The 20962-nt window shown below is 40.2% G+C and overlaps 1 protein-coding gene across 51 annotated transcripts in view; it reads left to right on the forward strand.

Annotated features, from left to right (window-relative positions):
• Positions 1 to 12978, forward strand: part of SLMAP (sarcolemma associated protein) — a 179009-nt gene extending 166031 nt beyond the window's left edge. For 25 of the 51 annotated variants that reach the window (XM_077990429.1, XM_077990449.1, XM_077990463.1 and 22 more), the window contains 4 exons: positions 734 to 905; positions 6715 to 6849; positions 9682 to 9771; positions 11105 to 12978. In XM_077990429.1, coding sequence (XP_077846555.1) covers positions 734 to 905; positions 6715 to 6849; positions 9682 to 9765 — 391 coding nt within the window. In that variant the 3' untranslated portion in view covers positions 9766 to 9771; positions 11105 to 12978. 51 annotated transcript variants of the gene reach the window in all.
• The last annotated feature ends 7984 nt before the right edge of the window (positions 12979 to 20962 follow it).

Here is a 20962-nt window from a genome sequence, read left to right on the forward strand (position 1 = left end):
AATCATAGAATTTATTAACCTTGGGAATAGCCTCAGAAGTTAATGATTCAATCCTGTTACTTGGCAGTGAAGGGCACTGAGACTCTCGTTGTGTTAGTTATGTATATATTACATGGTATCTTGTATAGGTCTAAGAGCTCAGAAAGTGTTTATTCTGAAAATGAAATGTACCAGTTAAGTGACTTGCTTAACATCCCCCAGCTAAATAGTGGCAGAGCTCGGGGTATAGAACTCAGCCTCCTACTTCTTTGTCTTATGCTCTTTTCTCAATTTGGTATGTCTTCTCATTTGAACAGGTTTATCTTTACTTGAATTAGCAGTGACTCCTAAGCTTTAAGTTTCTGACCCCCATTCTATTTGTCAAGTATTTAAACTTACAAGAAATTGTTGAAATATGTGTGTTCTTTTCCTGTAGAAGACCTATACTGAATCTTTTTATGATGAAATTAATACAATTTGATACAACAAAATATACAGTTAATTACCTCCTATTTCTGTTTTTAAAATTTCAACCTTTGTGTATACTTGATGGGACACACCTTTAAGCTTGTAATTTTTTAGTGTTTTGATGGTTTTTGCTTATTGAATGAAAATATTTCATTCTTTTTTATACTTTTCTTTTTTTTCTCTGAAATCCACTCTATCCCTTCTAGTGAAATGTATAAGAAACTGGACTTCCTTCTGTGTCCAGTTTCTACCTGTGAATAACTATCTGTCAATATTTATATTGCAGTTCTCAGAAGCAGAGTTTAGAGCTTACCAGTGATCTCAGCATCCTTCAAATGTCCAGGAAAGAACTTGAGAATCAAGTCGGATCCTTAAAAGAACAGCATCTTCGGGATTCAGCTGACTTAAAAACTCTTCTCAGTAAGGCTGAAAACCAAGCAAAGGATGTACAGAAAGAGGTAAAGCGAAAAGACATTATGAGCCCAATTATGGTTGGACTTAAAGCCAAAAGCAAATCAGATATCCATGCTAGTTAGAATTAAAGGGAAGCAGAAGTCACATTACCTATCACAAAATTGATACTTGGAACCTCTCTGCTTGGTGATTTCTAGCTGTGTATCATGGTCCATTTATAGAGAATTCTTCAGTAGGGTTGGTGTCAAAAATACAATATACAAAACTACATTTTAATTTTTCTCTACCAGTTAATTATATGAGAAACGCTTTGTCCCAGGTCTCTTGATCTATTTAACTTTCAAAGAGAGTATCGTATGTAACTTAGCATACTTTTGGAAAGCAAACTGAGGCCATACTCTAATGCTATCTGAACCCCTCAGGTAAATATGGCCTGAAAAGTTACTTAAAATTCACCTCATAGCCAGGCAGCCAGCCAAACACATGTTCTGTGGCCTTTTACTTTCTTCTCCCACCCCCTTTTCACCTTATTCATAAATGTGCATGCTCACTTTTCGTGTCATTCTGCTTAAAACCTTAAATTGAGTGGCTTTTTAAAAACTTGTGTTGAAGTCATAACAATTAACTTTGGAACAGAAACCCTACCCAATTTCTTCCTGAGCAAGAGAGGTGTTTTTCACTTCCCAAAGCCTTGAAGTTGACAGCAGGGCAGTAAGAGCTGCCTTCAGTCCTGCTGGCCTCATACCACTCCCTGCATTAACTCCTGGCCAGCTCGGGGAATGGAGAAGCCTGATACAACTTGATCTACAGATCAGGGACCACCCCAGTTGTAGACTTTCTTAAAAGGATTCTTTATGAATTAGAAGGAAGTTGAAGACAACTCTTTGTCTTTAATAATGAACTTTCCCAAAGTTGTTTCTAGAAGATCTGCTTAATCAATGCAGTTTTTCTTTGCACTTTTCTTTCCTTGTAGTGTCCTGAATTTGGCAATGATTGTTCTTCTGTCTTCATGTTTGTTCCTAATGAAAAGAAATACTGTAACATTTTTTATTTTCTTGTGGACATATTGATTTTGTAATGTGTTCGTTTTTACCTTACTAAAGATATGTGTTTTAGAAGAAATCTCATTTTATTTGGTTGGAACACAAATTTTGTCCAAAGTAAATATCTTAGTATTTAATACTGTAAGCACTTTGTGTCCTTCCAGTCCATATGCCATAGTTCTTTCAAACTCTGGGAAGAATGCTGTGGTTGGAAGATTATTCTGTTGTATGTTACTATGAATGCATTAGCCATTTTGTTGCATTATTTGTTTGCCTGTTTTTGGTCACTGAGTAATCGGTGCAAAATGCTTTAACTGTTTCCACAAATGGCAGTGGCATGTTGTCACAGCATCTAAATTGTTGATAGTCTTGGATTGCATTAAATGCAGCACATTTAAAAATATGTCTGATCTTGTCAGTATGTTTCTTTTCTATTTTCTTGTTCACTGTTTTCCATTGTGAAATGATGTGTAGTCATCACACTCCTTTGTAATGTGAAATTGCTCTCTTTCTGTTTGTCCAGATGTTAACATGTTGGATACTATATACTACAGTTTAGTTATAGCTGTATACTATAACTAAAATGTTCTTTAATGTGGTTCTTATCTCTGTGTAATCCACTGCAAATGAATTATTGCCTTTTATTAATGCACATATATTTCCCTTCAACATTTCCCCTTTGTTCTCCTTTCTCTCATAGAATCATGCTTAATATGCACAGTATCCAATTATGTATTTTCAGCACTGTAACAGACTAAAATATTACAAGCTAAGCAAGCCCAGATACGATTCTTTTTATGAAGAAGAACCAAAGGTGTTGGTAATATTGTGTGATATTTCCCTCTTAATCAGGACCAAGCTCATTTGTCACCTCAGAGTTAGAAAGCAAGATGGAGCAAAAATGATAGCCAAGCAAGGCTGCAGTAGGTGACCTTTGTTGTACAAATTGAAATTTATATATGTGGCGACTTTTATATGAATATTAAACAAAGAAAAAGTACATGCAAAAAGTAAATCTTGTCTGGGCGCCATGGCTCATGCCTATAATCCCAGCACTTTGGGAGGCCGAGGCGGGCAGCTCACCTGAGGTCAAGACCAGCCTGACCAATATGATGAAACCCCGTCTATACTAAAAATACAAAAATTAGCCGGGCATGATGGCATGCGCCTGTAATCCCAGCTACTCAGGAGGCTGAGACAGGAGAATTGCTTGAACCCCGGGGGCGGAGGTTGCAGTGAGCTGAGATTGCACTCCAGCCATTGGACTCCAGCCTGGGCAACAAGAGCAAAACTCCATCTCAGGAAAAAAAAAAAAAAAAGTAAATCTTAATCCTCAGTATTAAAAGAAAATAATGATGTATCATCTTTACATTTGACTTTAGAAAGCGTCACTATATTTTAATTTAGTAGGAATATCTATAATTTAAGAATTTATAGGCCAGGCACAGTGGCTCACTCCTGTAATCCCAGCACTTTGGGAGGCCAAGGTGGGCAGATCACCTGAGGTCGGGAGTTCAAGACCAGCCTGATCAATATGATGAAACCCCGTCTATACTAAAAATACAAAAATTAGCCGGGCTTGATGGTATGCGCCTGTAATCCCAGCTACCCAGGAGGCTGAGACAGGAGAATCGCTTTGAATCCAGGAGGTGGAGGTTGTGGTGAGCCGAGATCGCGCCATTGCACTCCAGCCTAGGCAACAAGAACGAAACTCTGTCTCAAAAAAAAAAAGAAAAAATTCATAAAACATTGAGCACATAGTCCACCCTATAAAGACTGACTCAAGAGAGTTATTTGGCTTTACCTTCTTGCCGTGGGGCCAGAGTCCTTGCCACCCCTTCACATGCTGGAGGTGAACAACAGGATCCCCCTGGTTGAGCTGCCTTCCTGTGGCTCTGCTTCACAACTCCTGGAATGGAGAAATAAGTGCTTTGGTACACAGGGCAGACTGGAAGTAAGAATGGTGGAAAAGGAAAGTAAGAGAAAACTTGTCAACAAAGCACTCTTTCCTTATTCTTTATTGGTCCCTGTTAAGAATCAGATCATGGGTTATTGAGAATTTATCATGTTCCAATTTGCAGAAACTAGTGTAGGTACAGTGACTTTGTCTTGACAATATGCCAGTAATCTTCTGCCTTCTGGAAGGAAGTCCACAGATCTTCACATCAACTGAAGAAAGCTGTCATAAAGCCCGTGAATTGTACTCCTTTAGTTCATTCTCTGGCATACTATCCAGGCTTGTTGTGGGAATGTTGTTAGGTAACAGGGAGTGTCTTTCATATTTTACTTCCCTCTCTGTACCCATATCTTTCTTCTCTTTTTCTGGTGACCTCTATGTTGACCCTAAGCCCCATCTCTCCTGTCTAATGTTTTTATACATTTACATTCCTTCTTAATATTTATCTTTGTTGAGCATGATGATGGGCTCCTAATTAGTAATTCCAAGGTATTTACATTTTTCAGAAGCATATAAAGGTCTCCTTTACTGAAGAATTTCTGGGATATAGGTAGAGAGGAACTGGAAACTTTCTACCCTCATAAACTACCTTTAGGGACAAGGAGGAACCTTTCTGGTATACTTTACCCATGGTATATCTATTTTATATTCAATCCTTGTCCATCTTCCTTCTAAAACCTTCAGAGATGGCAGAATAGGGCCAGGTGCGATGATTCACGCCTGTAATCCCAGCATTTTGGGAGACTGAGGTGGTCAGGCATTCGAGACCAGCCTGGCCAACAAGGTGAAACCCCATCTGTAATAAAAATACAAAAAAATTAGCCAGGCATAGTGGTGCATGCTTGTAAGCCCAGCTGTACCGGGGACTGAGGCACAAGTATCCCTTGAACCCAGGAGGCGGAGGTTGCAGTGAGCCAGGCTCATACCACTGCACTCCAGCCTGGGTGACAGAGTGAGACTCCGTCTAAAAAAAGAGACAGATGGCAGAGTGAGGTAGTGGAAGTGGAGACAAAGGCACAGCCAGTAGCAGAACAATCTCTGCTCTTTGACTGTGAGCCCAGCTTGTGTGTAAGATGTAGTATCTAGAAGTGGAACCAGTCTAGAATTTCAGCCTCCGGGCACCATTTAAAGTAGGGGTAAGCCATATTATGTTTCATATTGGTCTCACCTTTAAAAGGCAGATGGTCTTTAAAAGGATGTGACTCTATGTGAAAGTCAAAGTATATACAGTAAATTGTTTTCCGGAGCAGAAAATGGCAAGTTTTGCTATTTAAAAACTTCTACCAGAAACAGGCGGGGCATGGTGACTCATGCCTGTCATCCCAGCACTTTGGGAGACCAAAGCAGGCAGATCACCCTAGGCCAGGAGTTCAAGACCAGCCTGGCCAACATGGTGAAACTCCGTTTCTACTAAAAGTACAAAACATAGCCAGACGTGGCGGCAGGTGCCCGTAATCCCAGCTACTCAGGAGGCTGAGATAGGAGAATCACTTCAACCTGGGAGGCGGTGGTTTCAATGAGCTGAGATCGCACCGCTCCACTCCAGCCTGCGTGACAGAGCTAGACTCCGTCTCAAAAAATAAATACATAAAATAAAAATAAAATGTCTACCAGAAACGGATTTTTTTAAATGACTTTTAGTTGATAACCTAAGTTTTTTTTGTTTTGTTTTGTTTTTTGAGATGATGGAGTTTTACTCTTATTGCCCAGGCTAGAGTGCAGTGGTGCAATATCAGCTCACTGCAACCTCCACCTCCCGGGTTCAAGCAATTCTCCAGCCTCAGCCTCCCAAGTAGCTGGGATTACAGGCATGTGCCACCATGCCTGGCTAATTTTGTATTTTTAGTAGAGATGGGGTTTTGCCACGTTGGCCAGGCTAGTCTCGAACTCCTGACCTCAAGTGATCCGCCCACCTTGGCCTCCCAAAGTGCTGGAATTACAGATGTGAGCAACCGTGCGCAGCCGATGCCTGTTTTAAGTGGAGAAATAGAAATTTCCCAATCATAGTGGTGGGTACTTCAGATACATTTCTTTGCTTCATCTGCCTAGAAAATTCACTTATCCAGAACACTTTAATACCCAGTAATGCTGGGTAAAGGGAAACCTATAGGGAATTAATACTTTTTACTTCAAGACTGAAATAGTTTGGCTGACACTCCTTACCAGGATATAAACTCAGGCTTCCTAACGTTGGCTATGGAATTTTTCTTCACCTGCTTTTCTTTTGCTCAGTTTGAAATTTTCCTTTTTTCCTATAATTCACTTGGTGGGAAAAGTGATCCTTTATATTAAAAACAGATGACAAAATGGTGATTACTCTTAATTTTTTTTAACTCCAGGGCCAGAAAATTCTTACATAGAATAAAATCAACATTAAAGACTTCTTTTTTTTTTTTTTTTTTTTTGAGATGGAGTCTGCCTCTGTTACCCAGGCTGCAGTGCACAGTGGCACTATCTTGGCTCACTGCAACCTCTGCCTCCCAGGTTCAAGCAATTCTCCTATCTCAGCCTCCTGAGGAGTAGCTGGGATTACAGGCATGCGCCACCACACCCAGCTAATTTTTGTATTTTTGGTAGAGATGGGATTTCTCCATGTTGGTCAGGCTGATCTCAAACTCCTAACCTCGTGGTCCGCCCACTTTGGCCTGCCAGAGTGCTGGGATTACAGGCGTGAGCCACCGCGCTCAGCCAAAAGACTTCTTATGAGTGCAAGTTATTCCTCCTTAAACAAAAAGACTTGACTTTGGTGTTCCAGGTGACTAAATAGGGTCTGGCATATAAGCCTGACTAGAACCATAACTTCATACCCATTTTAAGTTGAATCTGCACACTTTTTTTTTTCTTTGCCTTTAGTATGAAAAGACACAGACTGTACTCTCAGAACTGAAGTTGAAGTTTGAAATGACTGAGCAGGAAAAGCAGTCAATCACAGATGAGCTCAAACAGTGTAAAAACAACCTGAAGCTGCTCCGAGAGAAAGGAAATAATGTAAGTCTTTGCAAACTTGGCTTAGCTTTGATTGAGAGGCACATGAGAGATTGAAATTGATTTTCAGAGGACTTTATCACTGATTTGTGAAGCAAATGGTACAAATGAAGTAGGCTTTTCATTATGAAATTCCATGATAGAATCACTGTGCTGTCAGATTTTTAAGTAAGAATTTGTGCCTTTAACCTATACCCCTAGAAGAGCCTCGGGACTGCCTGGAGGAAGAGTCTTGTTTGCAATAAAGCAGCTTGCCTAAGAACTGTCAGGTTTTCCCAGATGAGTCTGAAGCTCTGTCACTAAGCTATCATCTGGCTCTTATTTCTCCCCTGCTGGGAAATGAAGCACTGTACCACCAGGGATCCATTTAAGACAGAGTAGTATATGTTGTTCTTATACCAATAATGTTCTCACTGAGGCACAGTTTCTAAAAAGCTTAATGTCTCTTTGTCATTATGTAAATATTAGAAAATATTTGGTGAGTTTCTGTAGTCCCATGAGAGAGGGAGAGAGATGAACATTTTGGTGTAAATTGAGTTTAATATTTTTTTGTTTTTCATTTGCTAGAAAGACAGATGGTCTTTAAAAAGATACTATACTAAATAAATGTTGTGTTGTACGTTTGGTGATCGTTACCTTTGTGGGCCCTGATAGATGTTTAGTGTGGTTGGTTGTGCTCTGACTTATTTAAAACCACTGTCATGGCTTGGACACTGCAGTGTGCGTGAGCCACATACTTCCTATGGAGGAAGCCACTCTGCTTACCTTGCAGCACAAGTACAAAAGAGTGATGTTGCATGGCCATCCTGTTACTCATTTGCACACAGAATGCTCATGAGTTGCGTCCAACTGTCCTTTGCTAAAGAAAGTCTTAGTTTGTAGATAATAAAGGCTTGCTGCTTAGGTAGAAGTCTTTTAGAAGTTGATGAACTGGGTGTGGAGGCTTTATGCTAAGGAAAATGGTTTGCATTTACTTTTCAAAATGTAGATTACATAACTCTTCTAAAATCAGATCACAGTGGTTTGATTACATCTTTCTTTTGTGTTAATTCATATCCTTGGGATTTTGGAATTTCAGTCTACTGCTCAATAACCCATGAAGACATCTAGCATAATCAGAATGGATCCCTCCCGTACTATTTAGAACCTTTTCAAAAGTAACTTTGCTATTATTATTTATAGCTACAATTCACCTTAGGGGTGAATTTCCTTTTTTTGTGATATTGCACTTATGGTACTAAAATATCACTCTGTAATAACACTCATTGTAGCAATTTTCTTCCCATTTTAAAAATTATTATAATTATATTCTGGTAACATAATTGAAAGCCCTGAGAGTCAGCTGCCTTTTTTTTCTTTTTTTTTTTTCTTTTTTTTTTGGTTTGAGATGGAGTTTCACTCTTGCTGCCCAGGCTGGAGTGCAATGGCATGATCTCAGCTCACCGCAACATCCACCTCCCGGGTTCAAGCGATTCTCCTGCCTCAGCCTCCCGAATAGCTGGGATTACAGCATGCGCCACCACACCTGGCTAATTTTGTATTTTTAGTAGAGATGGGGTTTCTCCATGTTGGTCAGGCTGGGCTCGAACTCCCGACCTCAGGTGATCTGCCCGCCTCGGCCTCCCAAAGTGCTGGGATTATAGGCGTGAGCCACCGCATCCAGCCCTGCCTGTCTTTATATATAACCAAACCTTTATTACATGTCAAATGTCTTGCCTGATTTAGGAAGCACGCATTGTCACAGGGCATTTATTTTTAAGCTTGAAAGCTGTATCATCTAATAAGCAAAAGAGCTTTGGTTGAAAAAAAAAGATTTTGTTAGAGGCATAAAATAAACTTTAACCATTGCTAAGGGAGTACATTGTCAAATAATGGATTTCAGGTATCGAGCAAAAATAGTGTACTGTCAAGCAGAGAGCATCAGCTGATGGTGAAGTGTTGTCAGTGGTTTGTTTTTTGTTTTTTTGTTTTTTATTTTTTTGGAGACAGGGTCTTGCTCTGTCACCCAGGCTGGAGTGCAGTGGTGTGATCTCACCTCACTGCAGCCTTGACCTTCCCGGCTCAAGCAATCCTCCCACCTCAGCTTCCCAAGTAGCTGGAATTACAGACATGTGCCACCATGCTCAACTAATTTTTGTATTTTTTGTAGGGACAGGGTTTTGCCATGTGGCCCAGGCTGGTCTCGAACTCCTGGCCTTAAGCAATCTGCCCACCACAGCTTGCCAAAGTGCTGGGATTATGGGCATGAGCCACTACACCCGACTTGCTCTGTCTTCATGTGCTATATTTCGTTAGAATGTTAGGTATACCCCCATTGCCCATTGCCTTCAGCTGTGTTTTTTTTTTTTTTAATGGAGTGTTACTCTGTCACCCGGTTTGGAGTGCAGTGGCGCTATCTCAGCTCACTGCAACCTCTGCCTCCTGGTTCAAGCGATTCTCCTGCCTTAGCCTCTGAAGTAGCTGGGATTACAGGCATGCACCACCATGCCTGGCTAACTTGTATTTTTAGTAGAGACAGCGTTTCACCATGTTGGCCAGGCCGGTCTCAAACTCCTGACCTCAGGTGATCCACCTGCCTCAGCCTCCCAAAGTGCTGGGATTACAGGCATTGAGCCTAGCTGTTCCTTTTAAACTGATAGTTTCCCAACTTGCACACCACAGTCTATCAGATTGTGTTAGATGTCTTTAAAATGTTTGAATCTGTGCAAAACCTCAGTGGTATATTTCTATTATTTCATTCTTTCTTTCCTACCTCCCACCCTACTGGGGTCTGAATCCTCTTATCTGATTATTTTCATAGCATAAAATGATTTTAATATGCCTTCCCTTCTTTAGCCTTCCATATTACAACCCGTCCCAGCCGTATTCATCGGCCTATTCCTGGCTTTCCTGTTTTGGTGTTTCGGTCCATTGTGGTAGAGAAAGGTACAAGCACTATTGTTGAGTCCTTGTCTGTTCGTCCCCGTCACCTTTTTGTGCCGTATTTGTAATATAGTGCATGGCAAGAACACACAGGTATTTTGTTACCTGAAGCAAACCCTTCATTTAGTATGCCATGTATTTGTGTCATACCAATGAACTGAACAGTCAACTAATCCCGTAACTTTTTGTCTTGTTTACTTTGTAGTAATGCTAACCATGAGTTAATTCCAACCTAACCAGTTGTTAATATGCTTCCATTAACTGAGTCTTTATCTCTAGCAAACTGGAGTACACTATGAATTTCTGCAATATTAGTACCCTCTTTCCAATTATGTGTTTAATCAGATTTGAATGAAGAGTTTGCCTCCTTGAAGTTTTCAGCCAGCTTTCTTCCTCTTCCTCCTTATCCTCTTCCTTTTCATAGCGTAGATTTTCTTTGTTTCAACCCTTTGCCTGTTTATACTATGCCTATGAAGATGAAAAAGAATGAGATTAACATAATGAACCATTGGCTCACAATCTCAACCCCATTGTGTACTCGCAAGGATATAAACGTATCCCGTTTCTTTCTGAGCCCTGACTGCAACATCAGAATATTTCTTTAAAAACCAGTTTTTCTCAATAATGCTCCTGGAATACAAGTAAGAATACAAGTCTCAATCAAAGCAAGTTGATCTTATAAAGCCCTCTAAAAGCTAGCAGGCAACAGCCCATCCGTGCTTGTCTCTAACTGGCATGCATGTTAGTAGAGCATATGAGGTGATCATGTGGCTTTATTACACTGAACAGAGTCTTTACCAGAATTGTCAGACAGGCAGGATCCCTAATGTTACTTCTCCATCTTGAACCCTGTTTGATTTTATCTTCTGTGGTTTCAAGTTAGAGAACCAAAGCCTAGACCATTATCACCTTAGCCACTATCCCCTCGCATACTGGTTCTTATCAATAAATAAACATTTTGGGCAGAAACATACTACAGGTGTCTGTATACATCAGTTATATTGGAATATATGGATACCAGAGTAAATAAAGCAGGCAGAGCCCACAAATTTTCTTAGAAGTCACTATTAGGTTTCAACTGTAACAAAGTTGAAAACTTCCCAGGACTTTCTTGGGATGTATTAGACTTCCAAATTGGTGGTCCGGCTATTATGGCTCTCCTCATACCTGCACTCCCTCACTTTTTTTTTTCTTCTCAAACTTTATTTTTATGATGCAAAAATAAGATTTTTCCAATATTCTGTTAAGTATTCAGGACCCTCTGGAACCAAGGGGTTAATAGGTATGAAAACAGAGGGGAGAATGTGATATTGACTCTTGGTTTCTTTCCACACAGAAACCCTGGCCCTGGATGCCCATGTTGGCTGCCCTGGTTGCAGTAACAGCCATCGTGCTGTACGTGCCAGGTCTGGCCAGAGCTTCTCCATGAGAGCGTTCCTTGAGTCCGTACACCGTCCTCCCTCTAGAAGCTGGCATCACACTCATGCTGGGGACAAACAGAACCATTTTCTTCCTCTTTACCTCTTAAAACAGCAGAAGTACAAGAATACAGCTGTAGGGTCATTGCTTTAAATTATATAAAATGTATCTGTCTATAAAGAAGATATAAAATTGTGACTTTATTCTACTGTAAGCAATAATTTGCTTGCAATTTTTCATGTAATTTTTAAATTAGTATGTTGAGATTCTGAATATTATGGTGGCCTAAAGTAGGCTTCTTGGTACACCAGATTATTTATAACATTAAATTTATGAGTATTTTACTCTGAATTCTGATGGCCAGATAATTCATTTTTCTGATTCGATAACTACCCAAACCAAACAACCAATACATACATGGGAAGAGAGGCCCTGTGTGCTCAGTGCCTATCAGTTCGAAATATATACACATATATATATATTTTTTACATATTTACGCCATTTTTACTCATTATAAAACCACTGAGCTATTGGGAACAAGACTTAGAGACAACTATTTGCGTGGATTTTTTTTTAAGGAAAAATACATTTGGAAAACAAACTGTTATGGTGATAATTTGGGGAATATGTGCACGCTTGTTCAGCCTTAATGTGACTTGAAGATGTGGAGGACATCAACTTTAAAAAACTTTCCATGAGAGTGTGTATTTTCTTGAGCAAACTGAAGAATATCTGGGAGCAAAAACATAGTAATTATACAATTTCAGTGCAGTCAACCAAACTGTTGAGTCAATTGGAATGTAATTTATTAAACCTCATGTATTTAAAGAGATATTTTTCTTTAAAAGCCAAGTTACTTTCTCATATACAGCATTTTAGGAAGCATGATTTTTTTTTTCTGTCATCTATTCCTCCAAGCATGTTTAATTGAAGAAAGTATTAATATCTCTTTAGATAAGCTTGTATTGACCTAATTTGGTTTATGATGTGTCAGAGCTAATTCATGTTCAGGGTGAGCTGTTGTACCTACCAACAGATTTCCTGGTTGGGTATGCAAATGGTTATTTTCTTTTTATTGTTGTTAATTGGGACTTTTTGTTAATGAAATGCACTATTCCCAAGATATAGTGTTCTATGCACAATGAAGCACCTAAAAACACTGCTTGATGTTATAAATTTAAAACACAAGTGAAAGTTTAGCCATGGTTTTGTGCGGCATCATAGTTATGTCAATAAAGTTTATTTAGGTCTTAGAATATCCTAAAATATCACATAGTTAAATTTTTCAGTCAGTGAAGACCGGGAGGGAATGTCAGTGAATTGGCTTGAATGTTCTGTGGCAATCCACAGGTCTAGTCAAATATTGAAATAGGAGTTTAGGGTATAATTTGCCTTGTGATGTTTGGCAGTCACTGTTTATACTTTAAAGGTTATATTTTAAGCTGTTTGGGATTGCTGTTGGGAGGATCACTAGATTTATGGAGGAATTAGTCACAAATGACTTGTAGAAAATACTGTCATATAGTTCATTTCATCATTTTCTGTTGCAGGAAGCCACTCCACCACAGAATGCTAATATGCCAGTGGTACCCAGTACCTCTTGTATATAGGTTATTGCAAATATTGTTCTGAAATGCTTAACTTCAGAATTACATTTTTTAAAGTAAATAATTGTTTTAAATCTATTTTGTAAAGATATAAACTACAATAGAATTTCTGGAGTACAGATTAAACTATTTGCACTAACATACGTGATGTGCATGATTTAATAAAATAACTTTACTCTCCCTACGCATGTTTGAGTTGAATATCATTGAAGTTCTTAATGCTGACTCTACTATTGGGTTGTTAATAGTCTTCTCTTGAAATGACTCTTTATGCAACATAACATACATTTGGTATTCTTTGGGGTTTAAAAGAAAACACTTAGCTGTTTCCTCCAAGTTTTATTAGCCTTTTATTTAACTTACTGCCCTATTTTTTTCTCTTTTAATATGGTTATTGTTAAAATGAGAGTCACTTGCTAGACTGGTCTCTTTAAATGTAAGGTCTAGTATCAATATTTACTTCATTCAAGTGGAATAAATGGCTTTTTGTAGTTACTTCCAGTTTTCCTCAAGAATATAAGTAAGTCTGTTCATAAGCAATACCTTCAGTTTTGTTCAGCTCACTTCCAGGTTAAATAAAGAGTAGGATTATTCACTAGTAATAATAGAGTCATTAAGAAATATTAAGCATTGCAGCTAAAAATTGAACAACCCTATAATGATACATTTAAGAATTATTCAAAGGTGCTACGTGGCAGGGTCAGAAAATAAAAAGAACGTGGTGTTTGAAGCAAAACAGATCTGTATTGGCATCTTGGTTTTATCAGCTGTTGTTGCCTTGCACAAATCACATTTTCTCTGAGTCTCCATTTTCTCATTTATAACATGGGGAGAATAATACTTATATTTGTGGTAGTAGTGTGAACATTAAAAAGATAATGTATGTGAAGTACCATTCAAGTGGTGAATAAGTTTTTATGAGAATGTCATACTGAAAAAATATTGCAAATATTAAAGTTTTAGGTAAGCTAGTACATCTACTTTATTAAATGAATTGATTGACTCAACCATTCAGAATTTCTGTGTGTGAATGAGATATATGTGTAACATTATGAATCATGAGAAAGCATTATCACCTAGCTCAGTGTGTTGCCTTCATAGTTCACTCTTTTGGAAGTAATATGTTTGGTTTGGTGACGAACCAATTGCCCACAATGGCTTTGGAATTCCTGTCGTTATTGCCTTTAGAGCTACTTTGAGTCACATGTGAAAACCATTCACATTGCCCTATAGTCAGAGGCTTTCGACCAAAACTAGTATTGCCTCCGTGATCTCTCACTTTAATCACTACACTTGACCAAAGTCTGGTGACTCTTGGCTGCTTCCTGTGACTATTTATCTACTATCAAAAGGATGGGAGTCTGCTACGAAAGAGAAAAAACCGCATACAAATCAACTGAGTTAAAACTGCAGCCTTGGCTGCAGATACAAAAATTAACCAGGTGTGGTGGTGGGTGCATGTAATTCCAGCTACTCAGGAGGCTGAGGCAGGAGAACTGCTTGAACCTGGGAGGCAGAGGTTGCAGTGAGCCGAGATCACACCACTGCATTCCAGCCTGGGCGACAAGAGTGAAACTCCATCGCGAAAAAAAAATGCAGCCTTGCTCGTGACTTAAAAATGACAGCCTTGGCCGGGCGCGGTGGCTCAAGCCTGTAATCCCAGCACTTTGGGAGGCCGAGGCGGGCGGATCACAAGGTCAGGAGATCGAGACCACAGTGAAACCCCGTCTCTACTAAAAATACAAAAAATTAGCCGGGCGCGGTGGCGGGCGCCTGTAGTCCCAGCTACTCAGGAGGCTGAGGCAGGAGAATGGCGGGAACCCGGGAGGCGGAGCTTGCAGTGAGCCGAGATCGCGCCACTGCACTCCAGCCTGGGCAACAGCGTGAGACTCTGTCTCAAAAAAAAAAAAAAAAAAAAATGACAGCCTTGCTCCCAAAAGTTCACTTCTGGATAATTATTTTGAGAACATAATTATGTGCATAAAAATGTACTAGGACATGTAGTGCAGCATTTTTATCATAGTGACAGATAAACAACCTAAGTGGGTCATTGTTTAAATAAATTAATATTACCACTCTATAGATTACTGTGGTTACAAAGTATGTGGAAAGATACTCATACTATATTAAGTAAAAGAAAGAGGTTACCAGTGTAAAATAACCCTGGTTTTACAGAGGAAAAGAAATGTAAACATACAACGTATGTTTATAACAGGAGAACTTAGGAGGATTTATACCCAGACTGGTGGTAGTGGTTGTCTTTGTATGATTGTGGGTAAATTTAAATTCCCTTCCACCTTTATGATTTTCTTTTCTTTTCTTTTCTTTTTTTTTTCTTTTTCTGAGACAGAGTCTCACACTGTTGCCCAGGCTGGAATACAGTGGCATGAATCTCGGCTCACTGCAACCTCCGCCTCCTGGGCTCAAGCAATCCTCCTATCTCAGTCTCCCAAGTAGCTGGGACTATAGGCATGTACCACTGCACCCAGCTAATTTTTGTGTTTTTTTGTAGAGATTCAGTTTCCCCATGTTGCCCAGGCTGGTCTCGAACCTTCTGGACTCAAGCTATTGTTCCCCTCAGCCTCCCTTTTGTGATTTCTAATTTATTTTTAGTAATTAATAAATACGTGTTGCTTGTATAAATTTTTTAAGCTACAAAAATGTTCCAAATTGGCTTTCATAGTTGAATGAGTAATTAACTTGTCAGAGTACCCACCCCCACCTTTAAAGGGGCTAATGTTCATTTACACTGAGGAATTCTCGTGTGTTCACTCAACAGTCAGTCTTACAATTTTAAAAATGCTTTGTAAATATTAGTCATAGAATTATAATGCTGGAGAAACCCTTAACAATCCTATCCCATCTTTTTGTATATCAGGGAAAAAAATCCAGAAAATTTTCTACTCGGAATCAATAATAAAGTTGAGAACCAAGATGTTTCTCTTTTTTTTTTTTTTTTTTGAGACGGAGTTCCATTCTTGTTGCCCAGGCTGGAGTACAATGGCACAATCTCAGCTCACCACAACCTCTGCCTCCCGGGTTCAAGCGATTCTCCTGCCTCAGCCTCCCGAGTAGCTGGGAATACGGGCATGTACCATCACACTCTGCTAATTTTGTATTTTTATAGAGACGGGGTTTCTCCATGTTGGTCTGACTGGTCTTGAACTCCTGACCTCAGGTGACCCGCCTGCCTCAGCCTCCCAAAGTGCTGGGATTACAGGGATGAGCCACCACGCCTGGCCTGTTTCTTTTTCTGCTACTCTATGTTGTGTCTCCAGGTTTCAGTGGTTTCATATGCATTCATTTAACAAATACTTACTGAGTGTCTGATATGAGGTGCTGTGTCAGATCCTGACAACACTCAGTCCCTATCTTCATAGAGCTTTTGGTGTGGAGGTGAAATATAGGCAAGGAAGCTGGCAATTAAAATACAGTGTAATAGAAGAAGACACTGAAGCCTATGGAACCATAGAAGCATTGGGTGCATTTCCTCTGACCTTCAACCACTCAACCTTCCAACCTGGGGATATTTGGCTACAGAGCCAAAGGTAAGTTTCCCTTTTAGATCGTCTGAGGAACAGGTCTGGTTTCTCTTGAAGCACATGTCATTGAAAACCATTAAGATCTGATCTTGATTTTCTTTAAAAAGGTATTATGACTGGGAAGCATTTTTAAGGCTTTGTGTATACTCTCCTGGAATTTTCCCCTGTTAAATGGTTTGAACTGTAACTTGCGAGTAACAGGTAACTAGTGAAGAATTTTTTTTTTTTTTTTTTTTTTTTTTTTTTTTTTTTTGAGACGGAGTCTCACTCTGTCTCCAGGCTGAAGTGCAGTGGTACCATCTTGGCTCACTGCAACCTCTGCCTCCTGGGTTCAAGGGATTCTCCTGCCTCAGCCTCCTGAGTAGCTGGGACTACAGGTCCACCACCACGACCGGCTAATTTTTTGTATTTTAGTAGAGACAGGTTCCACCATCTTGGCCAGGATGGTCTCCATCTCCTGACCTCGTGATCCGCCCGCCTCGGCCTCCCAAAGTGCTGGGATTAGAGGCGTGAGCCACTGTGTCTGGCCTAAGGATTTTTTTTTTTTTTTTTTTTTTTAAGCCAAGAAAAAGTGTTTTAGCCAGGCAGGCTCTTTGAAAGGCGTCTCCTATTGACAAGCTGGGGCATGGATCCATAATAAATGATGGATCCAATAATAAATCCCTTGCACATGGAGGCAGGTGTCCACCATGTCTTGTTTGTGTTTATTGTCCTGCTCATTCAGTAGATTGAGCAGGACCTTTTTTTCTCCTAAAGATTAAGCGCCTTTCAGCCCAAATCTTAAAATATGTGATTTGTTACCCTGTCATGCAAGGACACTGAGTTAAAACCTATACAGCCTATGAAAAAGACACCGGGTGCGGTGGCTCACGCTTGTAATCTCAGCACTTTGGGAGGCCGAGGCGGGCAGATCACCTGAGGTCGGGATTTCGAGACCAGCCTGACCAACATAGAGAAACCTTGTCTCTACTAAAAATACAAAATTAGCCAGGCATGGTGGCACATGCCTGTAATCCCAGCTACTCAGGAGGCTGAGGCAAGAGAATCGCTTGAACCCAGGAGGCAGAGGTTGCAGGTGAGCTGAGATCACACCATTGCACTCCGGCCTGGGCAACAAGGGCGAAACTCTATCTCAAAAAAAGAAAAAGACATCATGAGCATTACGAATAAGAAAGGCAAAGGGACCAGGGGAGGGAGATAAGAACAAGTAAAGAAATTGTTGTTCGTTGTGCTCCTGCTGCTCACAGTGGCTGTTCACCTTGTCATTTTCACCTTTTGAACTGGCCGGAGAATATTTAGGTAGCCAGATTTCATTTAGCAGAGATTCAGACTTCTACTTCGTGAAATTTCATCCTATGATTTTTCTTTATCCTAAATTCTGTGTACTCATTTATCCCATCAGCATCGTGTTCCACATAGAATTGGAAGCAGGTGTGCCTGCTCGGAATAGCATTCTTTTGCCTCTTAAATGGCGGGATCCCTTCCTGCTAGACTGAGGATCCTTCCTCATGGCAGGTTCTACAAGCAAACAAGGGAGGAGCTGCAAAGGCACTAAAAATCCCAACCATTTCAACTTTTTGAATCTCAGGCTTCTGCCATAAATTACTTCACTGTGTAATCTGCATAGTTACGTCATTTTGTTTTGGATTGAAAACTTGCTCTGAGATAATTAGCCCATGCTTATTTAGCCTCCCCCATTACCCCTCCTCCTGTACTTCATAACTAATCTTCAAAGAGTTAATGTGTTTTGAATATCTTAAACCAAATTTTTGTTTTATTTTTTATTTTTAGAGACTGGGTCTAGTTCTGTTGATCAGGCTGGTCCTGAACTCCTGGCCTCAAGCGATCCTCCTGCTTCCCCCTGCCAAAGTACTGAGATTATAGGCATGAACTACCATGCAAGGCCTTATTTTCTTTAAATAGTGTTTATAGAGCTCATTACATTTTCTTCTACGCAGTAAATTTGGGATAGTTTTAAAGTTGAGCATTCTAATTTAGCAGTTTATGTCCCTAATCACATTTTCTTAAAATCCGCAAGAGTTTATTCAGTCACGCAATGTTGGCAAATAAAATTCTATATTTTAAATGCTTTTGCCAAAATTAGGTGGTAAATACATATGTGCTATGTGCACATATAGCCCTTTTTATCAATGAAAATGAGTAAGTACTGTGATATCACCTGTAATAAATAGAACCTTGTGCCTAGGTCATCTGTCTTTGAATACCTAAAATACACTTATTGGCCAGGCACAGCAGCTCACACCTGTAATTCCAGCACTTTAAGAGGCGGAGGCAGGTGAATCACCTGAGGTCAGGAATTCGAGACCAGACTGGCCAACATGGCGAAACCTCATCTCTACTAAAAAAAAAAAAAAAATTAGCCAGACGTAGTGGCACATGGTGTAATTCCAGCTACTCGGGAGACTAAGGCAGGAGAATTGCTTGAACCCAGGAGGCGGAGGTTGCAGTGAACTGAGATCTCGCCACTGCACTCCAGGCTGGGCGACAGAGCAAGATTCCATCTCAAAAAATAATAATAAAATAAAACACATTTATTTTTCTGGCCTCATGTTATAGCAAAGTCCTCAAAATCCCAGCAACTCTGGAGGCCGAAGTGGGAGGGTCGCTTTAGCCCAGGAGTTTGAGACCAGCCTGGGCAACATAGTGAGACCTCCATCTCTAAAAAAATTAAAAGTAAAGTAGCCAGGTGTAGCGGCACATGCCTGTAGTCTCAGCTCCTCAGAAGGTTAAGGCAGGAGGATCACTTGAGTCCAGGAGTTCAAGACTGCAGTGAGCTATGCTTGCACAGGGTCTCTAAAATAGTAATTTTTTAAATTAAAAAAAAGTTACCCATTGCTATGTAACAGATTACCCCCAAAACTTTAGCAGTTTAAAACAGCAAATAGGCTGGGGGTGGTGGCTCATGCCTGTAATTCCAGCACTTTGGGAGGCCGAGGTGGGTAGATCACCTGAGGTCAGGAGTTCAAGACCAACCTGGTCAACAAGGTGAAACCCTGTCTAAAAATACAGAAATTAGCTGGGCGTGGTGGTGGGTGCCTGTAATTCCAGCTACCTGTAATTCCAGGTAGATCACCTGAGGTCAGGAGATCAAGACCAGCCTGGTCAACATGGTGAAACCCTGTCTGAAAATACAAAAATTAGCTGGGCGTGGTGGTGGGTGCCTGTAATTCCAGCTACTTGGGAGGCTGAGGCAGGAGAATCACTTGAACCCGGGAGATGGAGGTTGCTGAGATGACACCATTGCACTCCAGCCTGGGCAACAAGAGCGAGACTCCATCTAAAAATAAATAAATAAAAAACACACAAATATTTAGTATCTTACACAGTTTCTAAGGGTCAGGAATCTAGGAGCAGCTTAGCTGAGTGGTTCTAGGTCGAGGTCTCTCCTGCAGTTGCTGTCAAGCTATAGACTGGGCCTGGAAGATTTTCTTTGCTCATTCAGGTGCTGTTAACTGGAATCTTTAGTTCCTCACCACGTGGGCCTCACCATAAGGCTGCTCAGATAAAGCAGCTGGCTTCCCTCAGAGCAAGTGATTCAAGAGAAAGGCAGAGGGATGGATGCCACCATATTTTTCATAACCTAATCTCTGAAGTGATACACCATCACTGCAAAATTCTATTGGTCACACAAACTAACTCTGATATAGTGAGGAAGGTAATAACCAAGAGCATGGATACTAACAGGCAGCAGAAGAGAGCCAGGTTACAGACTGGTTCTTCACCTAATTTCCCACTAGGAAATTTTTGAATTGTTGATAAGCTTCTTTTAATTAAGTGTATCAAAACAGACTAAATGACTTCTATAAATTACATCCTGGCCAGGTGCAGTGGCTCACGCCTGTAATCTCAACACTTTGGGAGGCTGAGGCGGGTGGATCACGAGGTCAGGAGATTGAGACCATCTTGGCTAACGCGGTGAAACCCCGTCTCTACTAAAAATACAAAAAATCAGCCGGGCATGGTGGCATGTGCCTGTAATCCCAGCTACTCAGGAGGCTGAGACAGGAGAGTCACTTGAACCCAAGAGGCAGAGGTTGCAGTGAGCCAAGATTGTGCCACTGCTCTCCAGCCTGGGCAACAGAGTGAGACTCCATCTCAAAAAACAAAAAAAAACAAAACAAAAGAATTAGATCTTTCCCCAATCTATTGATTCCCCAATATCAGTAAATCATTAATATTGAATCTAAAGTTCTAAAAAGTCCAAAACAAGAGACCTCTTAGGATTACTGTCATACTCACAATTTAAATTTAGAAATTGTTTTCAAAATTGATCAAAGTAAATAATTTTCTTAAAACTGTGTCAACCACTATTTGAAAAGCTATAGGCCTGTAATCCCAGCTACTCAGGAGGCTGAGGCAGGACAGTGGCTTGAACCTGAGAGGCAGAGGTTTCAGTGAGCCAAGATTGCACCATTGCACTCCAGCCTGGGTGACAGAGTGAAACTCCGTCTCAAAAAAAAAAAAAAAAAGAAAAGCTATAAGGACAGGGGTTTTTTTTGTTTTGGTTTTGGTTTTTTTGGTCTTCTTTCCTTTTTTTGTTTTTGTTTTGTTTTGTTTTGATTTTTGAGACTGGGTCTCACTCTGTCACCCAGGCTGGAGTGTGGT

The sequence above is a fragment of the Macaca mulatta genome, chromosome 2 (genome assembly GCF_049350105.2).
Source record: "Macaca mulatta isolate MMU2019108-1 chromosome 2, T2T-MMU8v2.0, whole genome shotgun sequence".
NCBI lineage: Eukaryota > Metazoa > Chordata > Mammalia > Primates > Cercopithecidae > Macaca > Macaca mulatta.